The sequence below is a fragment of the Aricia agestis genome, chromosome 2 (assembly GCF_905147365.1).
Source record: "Aricia agestis chromosome 2, ilAriAges1.1, whole genome shotgun sequence".
NCBI classification, from domain to species: domain Eukaryota; kingdom Metazoa; phylum Arthropoda; class Insecta; order Lepidoptera; family Lycaenidae; genus Aricia; species Aricia agestis.
Genome location: NC_056407.1, coordinates 21,937,666 through 21,964,051, shown reverse-complemented (window position 1 = coordinate 21,964,051; position 26,386 = coordinate 21,937,666). Strand labels below are relative to the sequence as shown.

Genomic DNA, 26,386 nt, shown 5'->3' with positions numbered 1-26,386 from the left:
GGTAAACTCACTCACTCGGCGAAACACAGCGCAACCGTTGTTTCACGCCGGTTTTCTGTGAGAACGTGGTATTTCTCCGGTCGAGCCGGCCCATTCGTGCCGTAGCATGGCTCTCCCACGTTCACCTTACCTTGTAAGGACTCAAGTAACATAATATTAACTTTAACCTTACTACACGATTATAACATTTTGGTTACAGGATAACCGGGCTAGACCCGGCCGGTCCACTATTCGACGGACCGCTCTCGTTGGACGGACTCAACCCGTCGCAGGCCGAGTTCGTGGACGTCCTGCACACGGACCCAGGGGTCTACGGGACCAAGGAGCAGCTGGGACAGGTCGACATATGGTTCAACTGCGCCTGCAAAATCCAGCCCCAGTGCAATAACGCGTCTATCATTGTTAAAGGTATTTGCGCACGCAAACGACAAATCACTCTCGTCAACAAGAAATTCAGATAAAACATTTTTTATCTGAATTTTTTGTAGAATAAAAAGATACTGCATCTTTATATGTAAATTATAATGCAGTCATTACATAATATTATAAAGATACGGTATATTTTTATCATAATTTTATGCACATCCGTAGGAGCATAGTAACATTGTCAAAATAGATCCACAAAATGCACACTAAGGCCAGCGTCCAGGCGCGGTCCGAAGGGGGGGTCACAGGGGACATGACCCCCCCCAAAATCTAAGGTCAAATTGAAAAATCTTAAAATCTTGCCAAATAATAAAAGGGAAGTTCTAGTTAACCTATAACAGCGATAATTTTTTTTTTTGTGTGACCCCCTCCAAAACTTCAGGCTGCGACCGCGCCTGCCAGCGTCTTCTTATAGTTGGTTGTTGGCACTCGGGTCGTCAAACAATAATTTTCGTTGCTCTAGCCACGTGCTTATTACAGTAACGGGAGCCATATTGGAGCAATCTAATGTATGAGAGTATCGTTCTATACTATATTTTAAGTTAAAGGATAAACGCTTATTAGATTTATCGGTATCTTAATACAACTTAGCTTGCTCAATAAATAAAACATATTTTGACCACTACAGACACATGCAACCACCAGGACGTGTGCTACTACATGGCGGAGGCTCTGCTCAATTCCACCACGTTCGTGGCGCAGCAGTGCGACTCCTGCCACGACTGGGTCACCATGGACGCCACTCCAGAGACTGATTCTATCATCTACATCGGCGTAGACACCGACAGAACGTGAGAATTCTACAAATATTAAGAGGCGTCAGTCTGGCTACAGACTACCCTTTTAAACTTTTAAACGTTGATCAGTTGGGGCAACTAGTATGGACTATGGAGATACTTTTACTCCCAAGAAACATTGGGTAAGTATAGAGTACAGCCTTCGAATTTCCTCACGATTATAGTAACGGGTAACATCTAGGTAGGTTATCGATTTCACACTTACTTCTGATAGGTAGTAGGATTGTCAGCATATACCATCGAACTCAAAATTCCATGCTCGTTTATTGACGAGTCCACAGATATTTTTCTCCTACACGAGAATCCTAATTGAAACCTAAGATGTTTGAACTTATATTCCATATTTTCCAGAGCTCGAGGCAACTACTATCTCAAGACCAGCAGCGAACCTCCCTACGGCATGGGGGCGGAAGGCCTGACGTATACCTACGAACTAAGGGACGAACAAGCTGCATCTTAAGCCACATAAATATTGATTAACTACCCTTATTTAGACACTTAGGTTTTTTTTTTTGGAACGAAGTTCCTTATCGCGCGTTGCGAAAGGAAGACGGAAGAAATTGAGACCAAAAGTTGTAACGACACTTTTTGCTATAGTTGTTAACCGTGTGACGTGCGCGTGTTTCTCTGCCTCTCTCTCTCTCTCTCTCTCTCTCTCTCTCGTTCGTTCCATCCGGGTGTCCCTTGACACCTCTCAAGTTTTTTTTCTAATAAAATATTATAATAATTAAATAGTCTAGTTTGTTGTTACTTTTACTTTCTACGCACATAAAAACTACTGAAATATTTATAATTTGTCTGAGTATTCTTAAGAATAAGATTTAACCTTAAGGGCCTTCCTACGGAGATTCCAATTTACCGTATTTAATGCCTTACTAGCTATTTGACCGAGCTTTGCTCGGTATTCGATGAAAATGACATTTTCTAAAAATGATTCCTAGCTAGATCGATTTATCGCCCCCGAAACCCCCTATATACTAAATTTCATGAAAATTGTTGGAGCCGATTCCGAGATTAGAGAATTATATATATATATATATATATATATATATATATATATATATATATATATATATATATATATATATATATACAAGAATTGCTCGTTTAAAGATATAAGATAAGATAAACTCATAATTTAAAAGCTACAAAGTTAAAATAATAAAAATACAGCAATAATCTTTAGTATATCAATATTCCTTTCCCCGTTTTAAATTTTCTATTTTTGTTTATTATACTCATGATATCAGCTTCTAAAGTAAAACCAATTTGTAAAAATTTAAGCATACATTCAGCATCTCCTTAGGATTTACAAATTATTTTTATTTGAAACACACGCCAATAGATCGACAATATCACAAACTACATATTCCCCGTTTAAAATTTTTTTTAGGACAATTTTAAACTAAGATAAGTAAAAAAATAGGGTTTTGGTGCGGTCTCGGCAACGCGGCAAATGTATGGCCAAGGTCGTTTGCTCGGGGGACAGCCTTAAGATTCGTTTCTTCGTAATAATAACGTAATAATATTATCAATGACAAATTTTATTTTTGAAAACATAATTAACTTTCTAGTTTCTTCACGGTTCGTTAAATACTACAATAGTTGCAGTCAGATCCTAGATCAGCGGACCTAAAATGGTCTTATATTATTTAATTCCTCTCAAATCAATTCAGAAAATGAATTATCAAACTGTCAAACTGACGCATTTCAAATTAGTACGAACTAGTAACTACGAACTAGACATATGAATTGCAAGCAGTCGAGTGACCAATGACCATTTAGCGATTTTATTATGTCATATTAAATGGAGGTTAATATTATAACCTTTTCAGTTACATAAAATAACATTGCAGAGGTGCATGTAAAGGTGTTCGCACATTTGACTTTTATCAGCACGCACCCGCCGAACGCGCCGCATTTTAGAATTCGTTGTATGAAATGATGTAAAACCTCGCACATTCGTCCGCGCATGCGCGACCTATGAGATTTCTATGCAACCGCAACTTATCTGGCAGATACTTCATCTATCAGATAAGTTGTAGATAGCCTATCTTTAACTTAGATCCTTCATCTGTCAGATAAGTTGTGGATAGCCAGCTATCTGAAACTTATCAGGAAGTGGGGAAACAGCCCCTAAGGCTTGTTGAGTATCAGTCGAATAAAACCAAGAAAATCCAAGCGAATGGAAAAAGCAGCTACCATCAGGAGGCACTGGAATAATTATAACACGTGTATTTCCAACCACTAACTTTAGGGTACAACTTATTGTGCGGAGGATAAGTAGCTATTATTATAGCTGTCTAACAGACAAACAGAAATACGGGCGGACGGGCGGACGGACGGACGGACGGACGGACGGACGGACGGACGGACGGACAGATGGACAGATGGACAGATGGACAGACGGACAGACAGACAGGGGACAAGAATTCTATGTCTATTCCCGGTAGTCGAGACTCAAACTATATCCCCATACGAAATTTAAGAACAATCGGTACAATCAGTTTGGGCGTGAAGAGGTAACAGACAGACAGACAAAAGTGCTTCATAAAGTCACCTTCTATTCATTTCATAAAGTTTCTTCACTTCACAAATAAATAGTTACGGGGAGCTCCCATACAATAAACGTGTTTTTTTTGTTTTTTTTTTTCCTCAAAATCAATAATGGCAGCCGGTAGGCACTTAAAATATTTACAAAATCTTTAATTAAGTATATTTCTACTTTCATAATTTATAATAAAATAAATATTTAAGGGGGGTCTCCGTACAAAAAACACAGTTTTTGCCAAGTTTCGCTCTGTCCGACTCGCAATTGACCGTTTTTATTAGGGTTCCGTACCCAAAGGGTGAAAACGGGACCCTATTCATGAGACTTCGATGTCTGTCTGTCCGTCTGTCTGACCGTCTGTCTGTCCATCTGTTTGTCCGTCTGTCTGTCACCAGGGTGTATCTCAATAAGCGCTGTAGCTAAACTTATGAAATTTTCACAGATTATGTATATCTATTGCCGCTATAACAACAAATACTAAAAACAAAATAAAATATTTAAGGGGGGCTCCCATACAACAAACGTGATTTTTTTGGCCTTTTTTGCTCGTTATCAATAATGGCAACAGGTAGGCACTTGAAATTTTCACAAAGTCCTAAATTATATGTGCACTTTAATAATTAATAATAATATTAAAATAAAATAAAAATTTAAGGGAGGATCCCATACAAAAAACACAATTTTTGGCTTATTTTTGCTCTATAACAATTAACAGTACGGAACCCTTCGTGCGCGACTCCGACTCGCACTTAGCCGATTATTTTATGATTTTTCCCTACGCTTACACACAATTACCGAGCTGAATTCCAAATTTCAGCCTTCTAGGTCATCTGGAACTTGGTTAGAATTTTGATCTATAGGTCAGTCAGTCAGTGATAAAAAGATTTTCGGACGTTAATATCTTAAAAACCGTTTGAGCCGTGTTTATGAAATTAAGATTATATATTTATCTCGCAAGTCTCATTATATGAGCCAAATTTGAAATGTTTATGTGAAATAGTTTCTGAATTATGAGAGGGTCAAAAGTAATATTGCACACGGTGCTGCACGGTGGTTATGCTGGAAGTTGGAACTTAGCTTGACACGCTACCTAGATCGGCATTTATTTTTAAGAGCTCATCTGACTCTAAAAATCAAACATCGTCCTTCTCTCTTCACACTCACGCCCGTCTTTCATATGCCAGGTGAAAAAGGACGGCGCGGAATCATCGCCGAGTTAGTTTTACTTGAATAAAAGACGAACTATAATGATTATGAAAAAAGTGTTTTGAGCAAATTTAGGTTTTATCAATACCTTTTTATATATTAAAAAATATTAAAGAAAAGACAGCAAACTTCGAAGATCCAAGCAAAAATGTGTCTAAAACAAGGTTTTTTGTAAAAAAGAAACTATCGAGCATTTTTTGAGTAATCGGGTTTTCGTCTTGAGCATTTAATCTTCATGAACTGAAGTTACTTGTGTCAAAAAATCAGTTTTCTAGACCTTACAGATTTTGAGATTTAGGTTAAAGTATGTAGTCAAGTTAGGGTCATATGAGCTCTTAAGAGCCTGCTGCCAGAAATATCAAAGCACGCTAGCCCCGCCTATACACCCCGCTATCCTCCAATCCTGATATAATGATTCCATGAATCGTGCCACCGAGCATTGTGCTTTGCACTCTAGCTCATAGTAAACAATATCGCGTAACAACGGCTCCCACAACGAAAGTAAAGGTCGTAAGTCCCAAAAATGTTTTTGATGATTACTTAAAAATTAAATACAATACTAATATTTCCTTTAGCCATCATTTTATAAAGTGTGTGATTATAGTAGTGCAAGTTATTTAATGATATTAACTCAATAAGTGTAACAAATATTTGTTGAAAAGCCCAGAAATATTTCATTTAAGTCAATCATCTTCCGGGATAGTAATACTTATTAGAAAACACAGCATTTGGCAGCCCGCTCCTAACGGACGGACGGACGGACGGAATCTCTGCAGCTAGTCCTGTCTGTAGCATTTATTAACCCCACCAGTACCATTAGTAAAATACATCGGCCTAGTGCGAGTTGGACTCGCGCACGAAGGGTTCCGTACCACAACAGCGCAAAAATACGCTGAAAATTGTGTTGTATGGGAGCCCCCCTTGATTATTTCATTTATTTAAATATTATTATAAATTATTAAAGTACAAAAAAAAACTGAGTATTTTGTGAAAATTTCAAGTGCATATGTATTGCCGTTACTGATATCGAGCAAAAAATAGCAAAAAAATTACGTTTGTTGTATGGGAGCCTCCCTTAAAAATATTTAATTTCTTTTGTTTTTAACCGACTTCCAAAAAGGAGGAGGTTCTATGTTCGGTTGTGGATATTTTTTTTTATATTTGTGTATGTTCAACGATTACTCCGCCGTTTGTGAACCGATTTTCGAGATGTTTGTTTTGTTGTATGAGGTTTCACAACAATTTGGTCCCATTTTCACAAAAGTGGTGACCTGATGTTGGGAATCATGAGTAATCGAGGGAACTCCTCAAAATTTATATGGAAACATATGGTGATTTTGGTTTTATGAGAAGCATCCTAAGCATATGCTATCAAAACGCAAGATTTTGCACCGAGGTATACTATGGTTCCGAAGATACTAAGAGAACTCCGGTTTCCTTATAGATATAAGTTTGGGGGTAATACAAGTAACATCGCCTGTCTCACTTCCATACAAACGGCGCGAAATCGCCGAGATATTTAGCGGACCAGCGTATTTTAGTTTTGGTGGGGACAATTTTGTTAAAGTCAAATTATCAAATAAAAAAGAACTTAGTAGCCTATAATTAAAAATTTATGAAGCGTTACACATTCAAATACGTATTCGGAATGTTAAAACAGCCTTCGCTTTGGAACTTTTTGTCATAATATTAAATTCAATACATCGATTTGTCAAAAGGACAACAGAAATTTGTATGAAAGTGAATTTTCGTCGGTGGGGACATGTAAGTTATATATTTATAGTTACATATAAAGTTACATATTTTTCAACAGAAAATGTCTATTAATCCCTACGTTTATATGATAGCAGTAGTTTTGATATACATATAAAATCAGTTAATTATTATTATTGCCAATAGTTTTGTGACCAGAGCATTCCAATTGTGAGGGACAGGTTTTGGCAAGGAAAAGTTGATCCACCCACATACATTCATATGCATGTAGTAAAAAACGGTTCTTTCAATATTACAAACAGACACTCCAATTTTATTTATATGTATAGATTATTATAATTTATTTCTCAGAAAATGGACACAAATTTCATTATTTATCATTTTTTACGAAAGTTCAATATTTTTGAAGTTTAATGTTCAAAACAAAATTATATTTACGAAAATTTCAATAATTTCGATTTTACAAAATCATTCTTTTTTGTTCAAAACTAAGCATTCTAAACCAGGAAAAATTTTTGAGGTCATCACTTAAGCTAAAATAAAGAAAAATTTTAGGGATAACAATAAATTCAAATTATTGTAGAAATGGTGAACGTTTTATTTATCGTTTTTTCCAAAAAAAATTGGAAATTGTCGTTTTATTTTTATCATAACTTGCTCAATTTTTATGCTATTAACTTTTTACACTTATGCTGACGTGGTCAACAGCCACGTCCATAGGATCTATACAGACGGCAGCAGGATTGAGGGCCAAGTTGGGGCCGCATTCTCCGTATAGAAAGGTGAGGCCGAGACAAAGGCCGTCAAGCTTGTTTTGCACCGTCTACCAGGCCGAACTTCTAGCGCTCCAAAGAGCTGTAACTATAGCCTGCAAGAGTGGAGAGGTGAAGGTCGATATCCTGAGCGACTCCAGATCGGCTCTTCAGGCGATCACCCTCATCTGTGCAAACAAGGGCGGCTCTCCGAGAAGCTGCATTGCAGAGGCAGGAGATTTCCTTGTTTTGGATAAACGCACGCTGGGTTGAAGGGGAATGAGAGAGTTGACGAGTTAGCCAAAGAAGCCGCCCTGGGATTGAGAAGGAGACCCGACTACGATCTGTGTCCTGTTTCATTCGTCAAGCGTATTTTAAGAGAGGATACGATTGAGGAATGGGACAGGAGATACGAAGTGGGAGGGACGGCGGGAGTCACGAAGCTCTTTTTCCCAAGCGCTGCTGCTGCATCACAGAAATAAGATCAAGATCTTGATATATATCTGTGTGCTGCATACAAAATAGTCAAAAAGATAGACATTACACCTTACACCACGCTGATTCTGACCGGCCACGGCAGATTCGCCTTCTACTTGAACAGATTCAATCTGAAGCACAGAATAAATAATAGTTGGCTGAAGGAGGATCCGTCGTGTCTGTGTCAGCCCAGAGTCGAGAATGCTAGAAATTAATAAATACAATATTGAACAAAAATTGGGCATATCGATAACGGGTGAGAATCTACCGTCCATCCATGGGGGGAAAAAGCGGGACATCTTTCTTCCTAGATTTTTGCAGGACGATCGTGGGTGTAGTTTATAAGAGAAATAGCAATATCTTATATCTTTAAACGAGCAATTCTTGTATATATATCTACGAATAATAAAAACTAAGGAAACGTAACTCCCATACTTCAACCGTTTTAAATTTGGCTCCTTTTCGAACACTAAAATATGACAATTGAAATTTTCGCCAAGGTCGTATCCCAGGTAACGTATCATAATATTGCGCGCCGGACGACAGCCTGCGCGGTTATTGTCATTGTCATAGTTATGAAAGAAAGCCGTTGACAATAATTGTCAAAAGCGGATAGTATTATGCAGTATACACCAAGCACATCTACTATCACGAAGAAACGAGCACATAATTATTATTTTAAAATCAAACATTTTCCTCTGATCCTTAAGACATCGATAATAATATTAATATATTTCGGCGAATCTAAAACTGTCCGAGCACCTAGAGAAGACGTTTTTTTAGACCTAGATTACAAAAATCTATGTGGTAAATTATTACAGAATTGAAATAAAAAACTAACCTAAATTTTGTACAATTATAACTCACAATTAATATAATATTTTAATAACAGTTAGCATTTTTTTTTTCTTCATTTACAATATTAAAGGAAATACTTTTTGTTTTTGTCGATTGAACGTAATTTATTACATTATGTTTTTTTTGTTTGGTTGTAAAAAAATCCGTAGCAAGGAATATGAGAATACCCATATCATCTTATAACGCATTTACAGTTTGTGCGTTTTAAGATTACATGGGTGACAGTTCTCATATTCCTTGCTACGGATTTTTTTTGCAAGAAAACAAAAAAAATCATAATGTAATAAATTATATTCCATCTACAAAAACAAATGTTTCCTATAATTGTAAATAAATAAAAATGAAAAGTTGCTAAATGCTAACTTATTAATATAAAATTATAATATTATTAACTGTGAAATAGGAGTATAAAATTAATTTTACGAAAACATTTGAAAAATGTCAGATGCATGAAACGGAACCTATGTCAATAGACATTGACACTGTTGAATCGAAATCAAATCGATATAAAATGGGCGGCCATCTTAAATCGCCGGCACCACTGAAATGTCAATACGAAATCGATAATTTCGATTGCAATTCCCTTACGAAGTGATTCCATATTTTTAAATTATCGATTATTTTTTGTTAGGTAACTTCCCTACTATTGTCAATTACAATGTGTCACGCATATCATCTTAAGCCCGGCCGCACATTGTCCGAAATTTCTGATACGAAACAGTTGAACGTCCGCGCTGTCTCTTACATTTTGTATTGAGCCGAGTGAGCTCGAACTCGCCGGAAGGATATTTCGGATAGTGTGCGGGGTGGCGGTCCGGCGAAATTCAACTGTTTCTGATCAGAATTCAGACAATGTGCGGCCGGGCTAAAACGCACAAACTATAGTACTTATAATATAAGCCAGACCCTAAAATTTCGTTTATGATTAAATTGTTACATCTTGCATAACACTGTCCATGGCGACTTTGTAAAAATTTTGTAATTATATTATTTTTTGATTATTGCACTTTTAGAATAACATGTAAATTTAATAAGACAAACACAAAGAGACCAGCTTAATTTTACGCAAATACCCTAGCATCCAACTTAAATAAACCATCTTTTTTGGGTCGACAAAAATACAAGAAATTTAAGCATAATTTTAAACAATTCACTTACAGATGAAAGGTTATTCCTGTATTAAAAGTCGTATCTGTATGACTTCTACACCATTTCACAGGGCATTTAGGCATTTTAACAACAAAAATATTGTAAAAAGCTACGTAAAAATAAGTAAACAAACCTATGTAAACAAATTGTAAAATGAGTTTGACAAAATTGTCATATCAACCTGGTTGAATGTCACTCGAGTATAATATATACACGAAAAATGTGTACCAAACACATGCATAAATATATGCATGTATTCGGGTCACATTTTGTAGCCTTTTGGTGCACTTTTTTTGACGGAGTTACTCTTCCTTAGTTTTTATTATTCGTAGATATATATATATATTAAAAATCGCCTCCGTGGTCCAGTGGTTCAGAGCTCAGCTCTTGACTCGGAGGTCGTGGGTTCGATTCCCGCGTTGGAAACATGTTAATTCCAAGTTTGGTTAGGATAATGCAGGCTGATCACCTGATTGTCTGACAAGTAAGACGATCCATGCGTCATAGAGGGCGTTTCGGGGGCGATAAATCGATCTAGCTAGGAATCATTTTTAGAAAATGTCATTTTATTTGTGTTTTATCGAATACCGAGCAAAGCTCGGTCAAATAGCTACTTATTATAATCTGTGATACTAATTAGGTTCTATTGATAGGTTAACAGCCGTGATATTAGGTTAGTTTTTGTATCGTGCCACTGTTTTATTGAGTTTTTAACTGACTTCCAAAAAGGAGGAGGTTATGTTCGGCTGTGGAGATTTTTTTATATATATATAATTACATAATAATAATAATAATAATAAATTCTTTATTGACTTAATCGCTACAACAATCCTATGAAGACTCTGACACCTAAACTAGGCTAACGCCCGTATCTCAGGAGTCAGCGGCTTCTCCCAATTTTTAAACAAAAAATAAAGAAGTTAAAAACATATCACTAAAATAAGTAAGTATATAATAAATATAGGATTTATATATAATAATACAAATATTTATATATACGATATATACGATTCCGAGATTCCAATTATATATATTCCAAGTATATATAATTGGAATCTCGGAATCGCCTCCAACGATTTTCATGAAATTTAGTATAGAGGGCGTTTCGGGGGCGATAAATCGATCTAGCTAGGAATCATTTTTAGAAAATGTCATTTTATTTGTGTTTTATCGAATACCGAGCAAAGCTCGGTCAAATAGCTACTTATTATAATCTGTGATACTAATTAGGTTCTATTGATAGGTTAACAGCCGTGATATTAGGATAGTTTTTGTATCGTGCCACTGTTTTATTGAGTTTTTAACCGACCTCCAAAAAAAGAGGAGGTTATGTTCGGCTGTGGAGATTTTTTTTTTTACTATTACGCGTGGTAATTCAAATATTATAATCTTTCATACCTATGGATGATTAATCAATCAAGAACAAATCAAGAAAAACGAATAGCATATCAGCCACGACACGAATTTCGCTTTATGGTCTTTTTGTGATTGCCAGAACGCGTCGTGGCCGTTTTCATTAGAGCCACAACGCGAATTTCGCGTCGTGGCTGTTTCACTGTGACCACAACGCGTTGTGAGCTATTTTTTCGCTCACTGAACGATTTCGGTCTTTGAGCGTAAAATATATACAAGAATTGCTCGTTTAAAGATATTTTATTATAAGATTTGTGTGATTTAATGAACCTGCCAAGTTCAAATTAGAAGTATTAAGGATCAGGCTGTTGATGAAGATGATTATGATCGATTTTGAAATACATTGGCATTGGATTGGATTATGATTTGCGCGTAAACTATTCAGTCAATGTACGGGAACAACTATAAACTAAAATCCACGTGGACGAAGTCGCGGGCAACAGCTAGTAAATAATAATTAAGGGTGGGTCCCATTCAAAAAACACAATTTTTGCTCTATAACGGTACGGAACCCTTCGTGCGCGAGTCCGACTCGCACTTGGCCGGATTTTTTTCAGACACATGCAGCCACGTGGTATCATGCGACTACTACGCTGAGGCGATCGCTAACCCTACCAACTTCGCCGCGGTTCCCAGCAGCTCCTGCAACGAGTGGCAGACGATGGACGCTGCCACAGCGGCGTACATCTACATCAATGATAATACCAACTGCACAGGGTAGGTTTACCGTGTTTTCAGAGTTGGATTATCTCTCACAGGAACGATTTTAGAATTTCATAGAAAAACAAAGGTCACTATGATCTCGCTGACGATTGCAGCTGACTTTCTCGTCCGTCAAAACGGAAAACTCCGAAATGTAACATATATAAAATTGCTCAAACAAATTATTGAGCGCCAAAATCAACGTTTGGAAAATTCCAGAGTACCTTTCGTTTCATAAAATATCTATTCATAATATATCTAATATCGTCTTGTGAACCTTTCTAACACCCTCAGAGATAAGATTGTCACAATCTTCCCTACACTGGAGCTAATATTACAAAACCTATTAAAAGTCGTACCAATGTCAAAACGGAAAACGGGTTGAACATTGATCTCGCTTCATCTTTGCTCATCAGCATCACTGATAGACCAATCATTTATCACGCGACACTCAAACTATTTCGTTTTTTTTTTTTCAGGGACAATGGTAACTTCTACTTGAGCACCAACGGGCAGTCTCCGTACGGCAAATCCCTCGACGGCATCTACGCTGACAATGATTCATCCGTTAGTGTAGACAACGCACTTTAAACGTGTAAAAATTTCATCCGTTTCAAGATTTTTTTACTTTGCATTTTTTTACTTTGGGTAATGTTATTTAAAATGAAATACTTATCATATAATTTTAATTTGAATTAATGTGGCCAAGAAATATTTATTACTTAGTTATATATTATAAAATACCTTTAATTAGTGTGGTCAAATGTTTTTTTTTATTATTTTCACCCCTTTCACTTTTAACCCGCGTCTTATGTATAAGGATTGCCTTCTTGAAATATCTAGTGATCGAGCTTTTACAACATCGAGCATTAGCTATGTCCACACTATGCGCTTTCGTCTTCAATTTTCGTCATCTTCTTTCATTCAACTTTCGTTTTGGCGCATTCAATAATTGAATGCGTCAACAAACGCAACGCCAACATTGTCATTTTTGTTTTTTGGATACGGTCAGAGGGCATGCGTCGCGGGCATGCCTCACGTTCGCTGTTGACTGCGCTATAATGCATGCCCTTGACGAACAGAAAAAGCACAGTGTGGACAAAGTTACTGAAAAGTATAACTTTGTATGTTCAAACACTATTCTGGTTAAAAACTCGTACAGTAGAACAGGGATACCCAAGTGGGCTCCGTGGCGTAGTCTCAGTTAAATTATTTGTAAGTACCTAATCAATAAGTATAAGGACCTTTTTCACCCCTTCCTGATAAGATGCGGGTTAGGCTTATTTGACAGATTCTCCATACTCTATGTGTCAAGTTAAGTGGTGGATAGCCTTATCAGGAAGCGGTGAAACAGGCCCTTAGAATGCTATTCGCCCGAACATTATACGTGGGAGAGCCATGCTTCGGCACGAATGGGCCGGCTCGACCGGATAAATACCACGTTCTCACAGAAAACCTGCGTGAAACAGCGCTTGCGCTGTGTTTCGCCGAGTGAGTGAGTTTACCGGAGGCCCAATCCCCTACCCTATTCCCTTTCCTACTCTCCCCTATTCCCTTCCCTTCCCTACCCTCCCCTATTACCCTATTCCCTCTTAAAAGGCCGGCAACGCACATGCAGCTCTTCTGATGCTGCGAGTGTCCATGGGCGACGGAATTTGTTTTCCATCAGGTAACCCGTTTGCTCGTTTGCCCCCTTATTTCATAAAAAAAAAAAAATTACAGTCTTTAGTTAAATTATTTGTAAGTACCTAATCAATAAGGATAATGGTATGAAAGTGTTTTTATGGATATTAGTTATAGTTTAGGGTATGCTTTGTGGAGTATTTTATCAATATGATTGGATCGTAGATTTTTCAAAAATAGCTGGGACAAATGTGTCCCTACACCTTATGCGATAAAGGGCGACTTTGACCAGTTTAACTAAGTATAATAATTACAAGTTTTTTATATACTTTAGGCAATAAATTATACAACTTTTTAATAAAATATGTAATATAATTGATAAATTTACACGTGAAACTTTGCAAAGCAATTTCTGTTTGCTGTGAAGCACTTACGTTACATATATCGCAAATATTGTTAGTGCGATTCTCAACTCCCACCTTGGCGCACTGCTCATATCTTTTTCGTGAGGGTTTCTTTTATGAAATAAGGGGGCAAACGAGCAAACGGGTCACCTGATGGAAAGCAACTTCCGTCGCCCGTGGACACTCGCAGCATCAGAAGAGCTGCAAGTGCGTTGCCGGCCTTTTAAGAGGGAATAGGGTAATAGGGAAGGGTAGGGAAGGGAATAGGGTAGGGGATTGGGCCTCCGATAAACTCACTCACTCGGCGAAACACAGCGCAAGTGCTGTTTCACGCCGGTTTTCTGTGAGAACGTGGTATTTCTCCGGTCGAGCCGGCCCATTCGTGCCGAAGCATGGCTCTCCCACGTATAAAAGAGAGTCCTTTCTTCATCACGTATGTTGGCAAGGATTGCCTGTGTCTCATATTTTGGATTCGTTTCTTCGTCATAGAGTTATGAGCCACCAAAAAACTTTTCTGAAGTTGCGGGTGTCCGTGGACACAGGACAACAAGGACACAGGACAACAAAAGTCTTCTCCCGTCGTAAAAAAGTTAGTAAGTATCTTAAAAATTGCATAAACCTTGAGATGTGTCACGCATATTATGTTAATTAGTATCCCACCAAAAACATACCTGTTAAAACGGGGCCAAGTTCCTATCGGCAAATTTTTGGTCTAAAAAAAGAGTTGAAATCTAATCCAATGCCAAGTTTAAATGCACTTCATCGATCGTTGTCATTTTCATCAACAGCCTGATCCATAATACTTCTAATTTGAACGTAGCAGGTTAATTTAATTATATTATTATCTAATTATACAATTATGAATTAATCAAGAGTTACGTATAGCACGAAAACCTGCCAAGTTCAAATTTAGAAGTATTATGGATCAGGCTGTTGATGAAAATGACAACGATCGATGAAGTGCATCTAAACTTGGCATTGGATTAGATTTCAACTCTTTTTTTAGACCAAAAATTTGCCGATAGGAACTTGGCCCCGTTTTAACAGGTATGTTTTTGGTGGGGTTTCAATACTTTTTTTCAAGAAATTACATATACCTATTTTTTTCTTTTTGTGCCACACCCGACTTAAACAATACCTTCAATATATGGTGCTAGTTGTATTTGTTAAACTATCAATAGAAGCGAAATTTTCAAGTAAACAGTATTTATTTAACCTATATTAACTCCCAAGCAGTTGAATTTGACCGCGTAAACAATAGATTTCCAAGAATCCGCGATCGAAGGATTAATAAGCTATAGCCTATACAGTATGCATTATACAATATACATGATGACCCTCCTCATCGTATTCTCATTGTATCACTGGCGTATAAGAATTTTTATCCCACCTTACAACACCTACTATCGTAGGAATTCCTTTATGTTAAGATCGAATGCACATTTTAACAGATTATAAATCCTCTTGAAGACATATTTTCCCTTACACCGAATAAAATTAGAAAACTTTTAACTGATACCTATTTTAATTCTATTCAGTAAACTCTTTATTTACATTAAGTATTTTTCTAATTTTCTTTTCCTTTTTATCGTAATTTACTGCATATTAAATTGTTCTATTTACCGTCAGTATAACAATTATATTTAAACGTTTAACATGTGAGCGCTTGCTTAGAATTCACATATCCTTTTCTTGTGGTTTAATAAGCATTGTTGCTTATTGTTAGTTAACAGTTTTAAATTTATGTAGCTTATTGTAAGTCATATTATTGTGTTGTGTTGGTCATGATTTGATGCTTCGTATGTTAGGTTTAAGTGTAACTTATTATACACTAGTGGAAACTTTTAATTGGCATATCGCTGTGTAACGTGTATCTCACTGTTGTCTTAAAATGCTGTAAGTTTTCCTAAGAAAATAAAATGAAAATGAAATGAAAATTTACCTATAGATCGTAGAGGAGCCGACTCGCGCTTGACCGATTTCTTCTTAATTTTTTTATTAATCTACATATTTTAGGAAAATTGGAAGTGGTGTCTAAAGTTCGTAGATGAACCGACTCACGCTTGACCGATTTCTCAAATTTCTCAATTTTTTTTTAATCTACTTGTAACACATGACCTGCGTGCCAAATTTCATGACGCTAGGACAATCGGAAGTGGCCTCTAAGGTTTGTAGGTGAACCGACTCACGCTTGACCGATTTCTTAAATTTCTCAATTTTTTGTTAATCTACATATAACACACGACCTGTGTGCCAAATTTCATAACGCTAGGACAATTGGAAGTGGCCGAGAGGTTTTGATTACCGGTCAGTGAGTGAGTGCCAAAATTAGCTATTTTCACAGGGAGATATTTCAGGATCTACCGAAGCTATACCTATTAAATTTGGTATACTGCTTAAGTACTAGCACATACTTACGTAGGTATAATTTTATCTTTGCACTCGCAATAGGCACTGAGCTACAGGGGGGTCAAAAGTGCGTCGAAACGGTTCGTGTAAATAGTGCACGGCATGCGCGCGGCCTGCTGGGACTTGGCCGCGCACTCTGTGCGCTTTGATAAAATTTTTAGATTAGTCTTGCGTTTTAGACCGTATAAAATTAGTCGCGACTCGCGAGTTAAATCTGTGTTAGGTGTTTCTAAAATCCATATCTAATTATAATAATTTCCATACTATTACTAGTTACTTTACTACTATTTTAACTAAACTAAATAATATGTTTAAAAAAATAAATTATAAAAAAATATATAATAAGTACTTATAATAATACCACCACCTGACCACCGTCACCGAAACCGGTGTGGAGCACCGGTTTCGGTGACGGTGGCCAGTTTCATTGAAATCAGGACTGTTACGCAGGAGTAATTTTATAGTGCCCTATATAGGAATAGAGAGTGCTCTTGTGTACTGCGCACACACTAGAGCACTCTCTATAATTCCTTTCACTCTCATGACCCAGTGGGACGGACGCCCGACTCGACTGGCGAGAGATCAGGCGCAGGACGACTTTTTACATGCCCAAGTAATATTAGTATATATAATACTTAGGTATACTAATATTTAACAATGATTTATTTGGAGGCAATTTGCATAAATAGGGTAGCGAGATGTTAAATCTTTGGTTATCATTTTACATTAAAATGATGGTCTGTATTTTGGTGATCGTTTACTATTTTTGTCTGTAAAAAGTTACTATATCTGGTAGTCAGTTAAATATAAGCCTTAATTGAAAGTAAATATCATAACGAAATTATTCTAACCTAAACTAAACACACAGATTTTGAGTGTTGTTTGATTTAAATATGTGGGGGGTTTTGCCCCCGGCACGGCGCCTACTTGGGGGGACTGCAAATGTTGAACAGCTGAAGTCGGGCACACAGGCTATACTTGTCTAGTTACCTACATTGAATCGTTTCCATCCAAAATTTACATATCAACAGATTTGTAAAAATATTATAACTATGATTTGTAAAAAAATTAGTTACAGATATACCTACTTAGTCACAAATCACAATAGACTATTAGTAATAATAGGCTATTCAACAAAAGTAGTATAAAGGAGCCGAAATTTTCAATCACTTCATAGTCGCAATTTGTGATCTTCTTCAAAATGAAGCTATCTAATTTTCTTGCGTTCCATTCTTTGAGTAAGTGAATTTAACGTTTTTTAGGGTTCCGTAGCCAAATGGCAAAAGCGGAACCCTTATACATTCGTCATGTCTGTCTGTCTGTCTGTCTTTCTGTCCGTCCGTATGTCACAGCCACTTTCCTCCGAAAATATAAGAGCTATACTATTGAGACTTGGTAAGTAGACGTAGTCTATTACAAAAATGGAAAATTTATTAAAAATTTTAGGGGTCCCCATAAGTACAACTGGGCCAAAAAAAATTTTTTCATCTAATCTATGCGTGTGGGGTATCTATGGATAGGTCTTCAAAAATCATATTGAGGTTTGTAATATCATTTTTTTCTAACCTGAATAGTTTGCGAGAGGGACTCTTCCAAAGTGGTAAAATGTGTGTGTGTGTTTGTCCCTCTAACTTCTTAAGTAAGGGCATGCTAATTCTAAAAATATATATGATGTACATTACTATAAAAACTACCAACGAAAATTGGTTTGAACGAGATCTAGCAAGTAGTTTTTTTATACGTCATAAATGGTAAACCTTAATTTAACTTTCACTAAATCAACTGAAATATAAAAATAAATCAAAAACCTTTTAATTTCATAGAAATAAACCTTATTGCTGCTGCGGAACCCTTCATGGGCGAGTCAAACTCGCACTTGGCCGGTTTTATTTTAAATTTGTCTGAGGTCTCAATCGATACATCGATGTATAGGGTGTAACAAAACTACGAGATAATACTTTAGGGTGTGTAAGGGTAATCTATATAGAGTTCGCTGTGAAAGCAACAGCGCTGAAAGAGTACTTTTTTTACTTTTGTATGGGAAAACTCATGAGTCATGACGCTACGGCGCCTGCTCGTACAAATCACAAAAAATTTTGCTCTTTCAGCGCTGCTACTTTCACAGTGAACTCTATATAATATTTATGGAACACATACATACCCTAAAGTATTATCACTTAGTTATATTACAACTTACACCCTGTATAAACTTAGAAGTTAAACACCTTCATATTATTTTTTTATGATTAATCTTTACTTTTATTTCTTTTTTATTTACTGTTCGTATTATTACAAACTTTATTATTTATGACTGTTTTAGTTTTTTTTTTAGGGTTTCGTACTCAAAGGGTAAGACTTCGTTGTCTGTCCATCTGTCCGTCTGTCTGTCACCAGGTTGTAACTCAATAACGGTAATAGCTTGAGAGTTGAAATTTTCACAGATTGTGTATGTCTGTTGCCGCTATAACAACAAATACTAAAAAAAATATATATATATATATTTAAGGGGGCTCCCATACAACATACGTGATTTTTGGCCTTTTTTGCTCTATATCAATAATGGCAACAGGTAGGTACTTGAATTTTCCACAAAATCCTTATAAATATGTGTTATTTAATATTTTATAATAATATTAAAATAAAATAAAAAATTAAGGGGGGCTGCCATACAAGAAACAGAATTTTTGGCCTAATTTTGCTCTATAATTGTACGGAACCCTTAGTGCGTGAGTCCGACTCGTACTTGACTGATTTTTTTGTGTTTCAGTTATTTTGCTATCGGCAAAATTAGCTTTCTCGGCGGAGCTATGGCTATTCTGTGGGTGAGTGTATAGTTTCATATTTCATACGTAAAACTTCAATATATCACAAATTCTCTTAAATTATCTAAAATGGATGTTCCTCATATACTCATTTTTATAGAGATGTTTGTTGTCGATTTTAATTATATTTTTAAGATAATCTTCATATATAAAACTCATCTACTATCCGGCTGCTGATGGACCATGAAGAAAATACCAATAACACTTCCTTAAAATATCTTTATTCACATCAAAAAGTCCAAGCTCTATTTCGTCTACATCACATCTACCTTGGTGACAGGACATGTCACCTTCTTAGTCTATAACTAGATTCTACACACAGAAAGCCGGCGTGAAACAACGCTTGCGCTGTGTTTCGCCGAGTGAGTGAGTTTATTAAGTAGATATAAATTAACATTTATTAATAATTCTGCGGAAAAACCACAGCTGACCCTGTTCTAAATCTAGGTCCTACGATAACTACACATCAACGGAGTTGGATAACCCCCTACCTCTACTGACAAACACGTGTTTCAACAACGCACTGAGATCAGTGATCTACGCGTTTGGGTACAGCACAACACCTGCTGATGACATCACCAAGATAGTGATCAATGGTTACCTGCAAGCTGGAGAAATAAACACTTTCTTATTGAACTGGGAGAAAGAAGCCAACTCAGGAGATTCGGTTATCGGATATGTACTGAAGTATCCGACGACGGCTGTCCCGAATGCGATTAAGGTAGGCTCAAATGTAAGGTAGGTTAGGTTAAAGGTAGGTTAATTAGATCAAAGACAATACAGCATGTAAACTGTAATCAATTAGCTAATAAAAGAAAAGGATAACACGATAACAAACTATGGTTTCTCAAACTCTAGGACCACGTTCAGAAATTTTAGCAATCCAAATAATTTAGTAATTGTATCGAATCCCGAATGCGATTAAGGTAGGCTCAAATGTAAGGTAGGTTAGGTTAAAGGTAGGTTAATTAATAGATCAAGGACAACACAGCATGTAAACTGTAATCAATTAGCTAATAAAAGAAAAGGATAACACGATAACAAACTATGGTTTCTCAAACTCTAGGACCGCGTTCAGAAATTTTAGTGATCCAAATAATTTAGTAATATTGTATCGAATCAGTAGGTATAAGATATAGCTCAAATCAACTAAAATGTAACTAAAAACCTAGGACGTTGATGCACGTAAATTGTTCCTAGGGCGTTAATGCACTTCTTTTTCAGGTCGGTAAAACATGCGGTATAGCACTAGACATAATGTCTGACTCCACGCTAAACCTAGAAACAACTCATCTTCTTGGCCATTCCCTGGGGGCGCATTTGGTAGGATTCTGCGGTACGGAACTACAGAGTTACGACAAGATTGTAGGAAGGTAAGAAGTTTTGAAAGTCTCATCATTAGAGATATTTATTACGGCGGGCAATATTAACTTGGCACTTACCTACATAGTCACTTACTACTTACTTACTACTTAGATGTCCTGAACGAGGTGCCTAGTTATCTTTTCCGTGTTATACTTATGAATATTAAGAGGATACCACAGCGGCTAGAGAAATGAAAAAAAAGTACGTGTAATATCTATAGCTGTCTCCCTTACCTCAAGCCTATACCGCAGAACGCGATAGAGACAACTGCAGAAAATCCAGAAAATCAACGATTCGTTGTCCCCTGATTCCTTCTCCAAAACTTAACCGATTTAAGTACTTTTTTCATTAAAGATTAAAAAAAGGCTTGAGCTGTGTTCCTATGTTTTGCTTTTTTTGTATAATCTATCCAAATCTGTTTTCTGGACGTTTGAACACAGTGGAAAATCTGGCCATTTTTTTGGGTTTTTGAACGTTCATATCTTATTTAATAATTAAATTATGAAAAAAAGGAAAACATAGGGACATTGTATTAGTGGCCGTAGATATTCAGGAAAAAATTATAACTCTACTAGCATTATCCAGGGAGGAAACAGGGGACAACGTTTGTATGGAAAAAATGGCGGTGTGGAATCCTCTTAAGTCACGTTAGTAATTGATAATGTTACGGTGCGAACCACAAGTATCGTCTTAAAGATTAAAAGAAATTTTAAAGACATACATGAAGTTTAGTGACTAGCTTCATGGTTTGTCCAATCCAAATATAATGCAACGAGTAAATAGGCGAAGAGATGATAAATTTTCTCCCCCAGTCCAAAACCAGCATTAAGAGGATACAACAGCGGCTAGAGAAATGAAAAAAAAGTACGTGTAATATCTATAGCTGTCTCCCTTACCTCAAGCCTATACCGCAGAACGCGATAGAGACAACTGCAGAAAATCCAGAAAATCAACGATTCGTTGTCCCCTGATTCCTTCTCCAAAACTTAACCGATTTAAGTACTTTTTTCATTAAAGATTAAAAAAAGGCTTGAGCTGTGTTCCTATGTTTTGCTTTTTTTGTATAATCTAGCCAAATCTGTTTTCTGGACGTTTGAACACAATGGAAAATCTGGCCATTTTTTTGGGATTTTGAACGTTCATATCTTATTTAATAATTAAATTATGAAAAAAAATAAAACATAGGGACATTGTATTAGTGGCTGTAGATATTCAGGAAAAAAATTATAACTCTACTAGCATTATCCAGGGAGGAAACAGGGGACAACGATTGTATGGAAAAAAGGGCGGTGTGGAATCCTCTTAAAGCGCATAAATTATTTCAGAGTTACAGGCATGGACCCGGCTGGCCCGGGATTCGCGGGGCCCATCTCCTTGCACGGCATCACGGAAACCTGCGGTACGTTCGTGGACGCCTACCACACCGACCCAGGCGTGTTCGGTATCGACGAGCCAGTCGCCCAACTGGACGTCTGGTTCAACTGCGACGACAAATACCAGCCGAAGTGTGAAAATGTGACATTGTTGGGAAAAGGTATGATATTTGTTAATTAAGTATAATTAATCAACTAGAAACAAGAAAAGCGAAGTTAAATGAAGAATGTTAAGAGGATACCACAGCGGCTAGAGAAATGAAAAAAAAGTACGTGTAATATCTATAGCTGTCTCCCTTACCTCAAGCCTATACCGCAGAACGCGATAGAGACAACTGCAGGAAATCCAGAAAATCAACGATTCGTTGTCCCCTGATTCCTTCTCCAAAACTTAACCGATTTAAGTACTTTTTTCATTAAAGATTTAAAAAAGGCTTGAGCTGTGTTCCTATGTTTTGCTTTTTTTGTATAATCTATCCAAATCTGTTTTCTGGACGTTTGAACACAGTGGAAAATCTGGCCATTTTTTTGGGTTTTTGAACGTTCATATCTTATTTAATAATTAAATTATGAAAAAAAAGAAAACATAGGGACATTTTATTAGTGGCCGTAGATATTCAGGAAAAAAATTATAACTCTACTAGCATTATCCAGGGAGGAAACAGGGGACAACGTTTGTATGGAAAAAATGGCGGTGTGGACTCCTCTTAAGCTAATCAGTGATCACTAATCACACGGAAGTTGTGTTCATTTACCCCTTCCATTCGACATCTTTCGCTCTTAGTTTCGTGAACAACATTTGAAACATTAATATCGAATGTATTCTTTTTTTTTCATTCAACTTTGCTTTCCTAGTCTTTAGTTGATTATACTCTGTTTTAATTCGTTATGATCTTTTCAACCAAAAACCGAAACTGGACTAAATTGCTGCGCCATTTTGTTTCTCATTACCCGGTTAACTGTATGACATTATAATATTAATTTGTGTAAGCTTTGTTTACATTCAAATTAAAATATAATAATTATAATTTAGAACCAATTAAATTCAATTGAAAAGAAGATTTAGTACCTAATATTATTTTACTCGACTGGCGCTGCACTCGGCTAAAAATTTTAGAAAGAGGGACATTTTTTTCTAGAGTATGAAATACTCTGTGTGCGTGTTCTGCAGCCCGAACAGTCTTATTGGTTTACGCTAGAGATGTGTCGTTAGATTCTTGTTTACTGTAAGAGTGACGGGACAAACCGCAGTTTTGCTTTTATTTAAATTACCAACTCCTTATTTCAGATAGTTGCAGTCATCTTTCTATTAACTACTACGTCGCCGAGATGATTGTCAATCCCACGGCTTTCGTCGCATCCACAGCTGACTCCTGCAGCAAGTGGAAGTCTCAAAATACCACCAGCGATTTGATCTACGTCGGCGAAGATACTGACCCTCTGTAAGTTTCCCGCTGCCCAATGAGATCATGCGTGCGTTTTTCGCATAACTTTCTGCCAAGCACATTAAAACTGTGGAACGAACTTTCAGAAGCAGTATTTCTGGACTAATTCGATCTAGAAGAAAAGAGCGTATTACTTAAAAGGCCACGCATGCACATGGTACCTTCTAATGTTGCCAATTTCCATGGCGGTAGTTGCTTCCCATATTTAGGTGACCCGTTGGCTCATTTTTCTTCTAATTTTCCCCGAAAATAGAAAAAACCTACCACCGGGTTTTAATTTAGTAATTTAGCCAAAACTCAGATGCTCCATCGCATGATGGATCAAAAACCTAATGACGTCTTTATTTTCTTCTTTTTCAGAGCTCGTGGTAATGCTTACTTGAGGACCAACGCGCTATCCTCATACGCAATGGGGCTTGATGGAGCCGTCGCGTCCACCTAGACATCTATTTCTCACTTACAACCCGGCTGCACAACAACCGAGTGAAATGCAATAAATAAATTAATATGACGTATTTTTATCGTTTTAATGGGTATGAGCTTTTGCTCGCGGCTTCGCTCGTGTTAAGAAGTATTATTATATTATACAAACTTCCATCCCCTATTTTAACCCCTTGGAGGTGGAATTGATCAAAATTCTTTCTTAGCGGACGCCTACGTTATATCATCTACCTGCATGCCAAATTTCAACCCGATCCGCCCAGTGGTTTGGGCTGTGCGTTGGTAGATCACCATGTCACTCAGTCACCTTTGAGTTTTATATATATAGATTTACTACAAAGTAAAATCCCTTAAGGGTAACAAACTAAACAAAATGTGTTTATAAGTTAAATCAATTTTTTTAATTCATGGTACAATTCCCATTACCCATTACCCAAATCGTTTCGAAACCACAATAAGCAAGAACATTTTAAGAAGTGGGTAAGTAGCATTTATAACTTAAGGGCAATTAGTAATTACCCATTTTTCCCTTATAATTCTAACAAACCTTGTAACTTATCCTACTTCATTATCTAGTCCTATCTATATATTATTAGATTCACATTTTTCAAGTCCTTTTTAACCCCCGACAAAAAAGAGGGGTGTTACAAGTTTGACGTGTCTGTCTGTCTGTCTGTCTGTGGCATCGTAGCATCCAAACGGGTGGACCGATTTTGATCTAGTTTTTTTTGTTTGAAAGCCGACTTAATTGAGAGTGTTCTTAGCTATAGTTCATCATCATCAGCCTGCTCTATGCTGAAAAATCGCGGTTCATCTGGTTCGTGAAGGGCCGATTAGCAACTTGCAGTGGTTTGGTGGGCTTTATTGCATTCTAGATATAACGTGATATTTATGAAAATTTGATATTTAAAACACATTGATGGAAAGTTGACCTGGTGCTGCAGCATCACCTGGTAATCAATAGGATACCCAGCTCCTCACCAACTAAGAGCAATAGTTTCGTGTTTGGGCTCATTTTAATTGCGACAACTAGAAAGACGTAGATAATCAATAAATTTTTGCATGCTGCTGCTGCAGCATCACCTGGATTCTATAGGAGCCGAGCTCCATGTGAACCCCAAGTGGAGGTTTAATGTTTGGACTCATATTGACGGCCTCATCCAAAAGGACATTCCTAGATGGTATTCATTGGGATATAATATTATGATCCTGTTCTATCAACAGAACAGAATTATTCTGCACTATAACCAACACAAGTTTAAAAAGTATGAAATAAAATTAAATTAAGAAATTTAAAAAACCCCCGCCAAAAACTTTAAAAGTAATGAAATAATATATTTTACTGACTTTAAGTTTAAATAATTCCTAAGTGTAAAATGATATTTTAGTCCATAATTATTGTCAAGGAGTGTCACTTAGGAATTATTTAAACTTAAAGTCAGTAAAATATATTATTTCATTACGTTTTAAAGTTTTTGGCGGGGTTTTTTTTAAATTTCTTAAATTAATTTTTTAAACCACTAATTTGTATCCACTTTATCCACATTCGTCTTCATTTGTGTCTGTTTTCTATGTCAATGGTTTTATGTCTAACGTTCTAGACAAGCCTTTCCCAAAGTGGGCGATAACGCCCCCTCGTGGGCGCTGAAGGTCTACAGGGGGCGGTGTGGGACCCAGAAAAAAATGAGGGCGTTGTGTAGATCCTTGGAGGGTAAATTTCATCTGAAGGCATTTTAAATTGAAACAAGGGGGGCGCTAAAACATAATCTTTTCTCAAAGTGGGCAGTAGACAAAATAAGTTTGGGAACCCATGTTCTAGACATAGAGAAACACAGACTAACACCTAATAGATCCAGCAGGTAAAGTATGTCTCCTTACAATCACATATTCAATGCGGGCCAATAAAACGCGAAACGATAACCCAATTTTTGGAGGACAAACGAAAAATTAATTAAAATACTGTGACAATGATCGCAATTAACACGAGATTAACGTTTACGGCGTGATCAAAGTCAAAGTCATTATCGCCGACATCCATCCGTCCATTAAACAATGCATAAACAAAATAAAAAATACCGACGAACATAATAAAGCCTTCTCTTTTTTGGAAGTCGGTTAATAAAATAAACAGGTCCAAGTTACTTACATACAAATCAAACAATGCAACAACTTCTTACCTACAACAGAAAAAAGTGAAGTAAGTACTACGACTACGTAGCCAAGAAGATTTTCATTAGGTTATATCAGATTATATTTAGACATTTCAAGAGTGACTCAAAAATCTAAGCCTAAGCATGCCTTAGGCTCAATTTATACCGGCGCGGAACGGAATGGAGGCAACTTTATACAAAGAAACTGTACGTTTATCACAACGAACTTTATGTCAACAGTATGGTTTGGGGTCAATTAAATAAATCAAGTTAATAAACACGTAAAAACCAAGAAAAACAATAAATCTTT

The 26,386-nt window shown here is 36.6% G+C and overlaps 1 protein-coding gene across 2 annotated transcripts in view; it reads left to right on the top strand.

Annotated features, from left to right (window-relative positions):
- Window positions 1-23,997, top strand: part of LOC121739579 (phospholipase A1-like) — a 30,364-nt gene extending 6,367 nt beyond the window's left edge. The window contains exons 1-7 of one of the 2 annotated variants that reach the window (XM_042132068.1): window positions 17,633-17,718; window positions 19,248-19,302; window positions 19,750-20,023; window positions 20,527-20,675; window positions 21,993-22,201; window positions 23,329-23,482; window positions 23,846-23,997. In XM_042132068.1, the coding sequence (XP_041988002.1) occupies window positions 17,682-17,718; window positions 19,248-19,302; window positions 19,750-20,023; window positions 20,527-20,675; window positions 21,993-22,201; window positions 23,329-23,482; window positions 23,846-23,927 (960 nt within the window). In that variant the 5' untranslated portion in view covers window positions 17,633-17,681 and the 3' untranslated portion in view covers window positions 23,928-23,997. Of the gene's footprint in view, window positions 1-17,632; window positions 17,719-19,247; window positions 19,303-19,749; window positions 20,024-20,526; window positions 20,676-21,992; window positions 22,202-23,328; window positions 23,483-23,845 lie in introns of those variants that run through there. The other variant, XM_042132069.1, reaches the window with a different exon arrangement.
- Window positions 23,998-26,386: the final 2,389 nt, after the last annotated feature.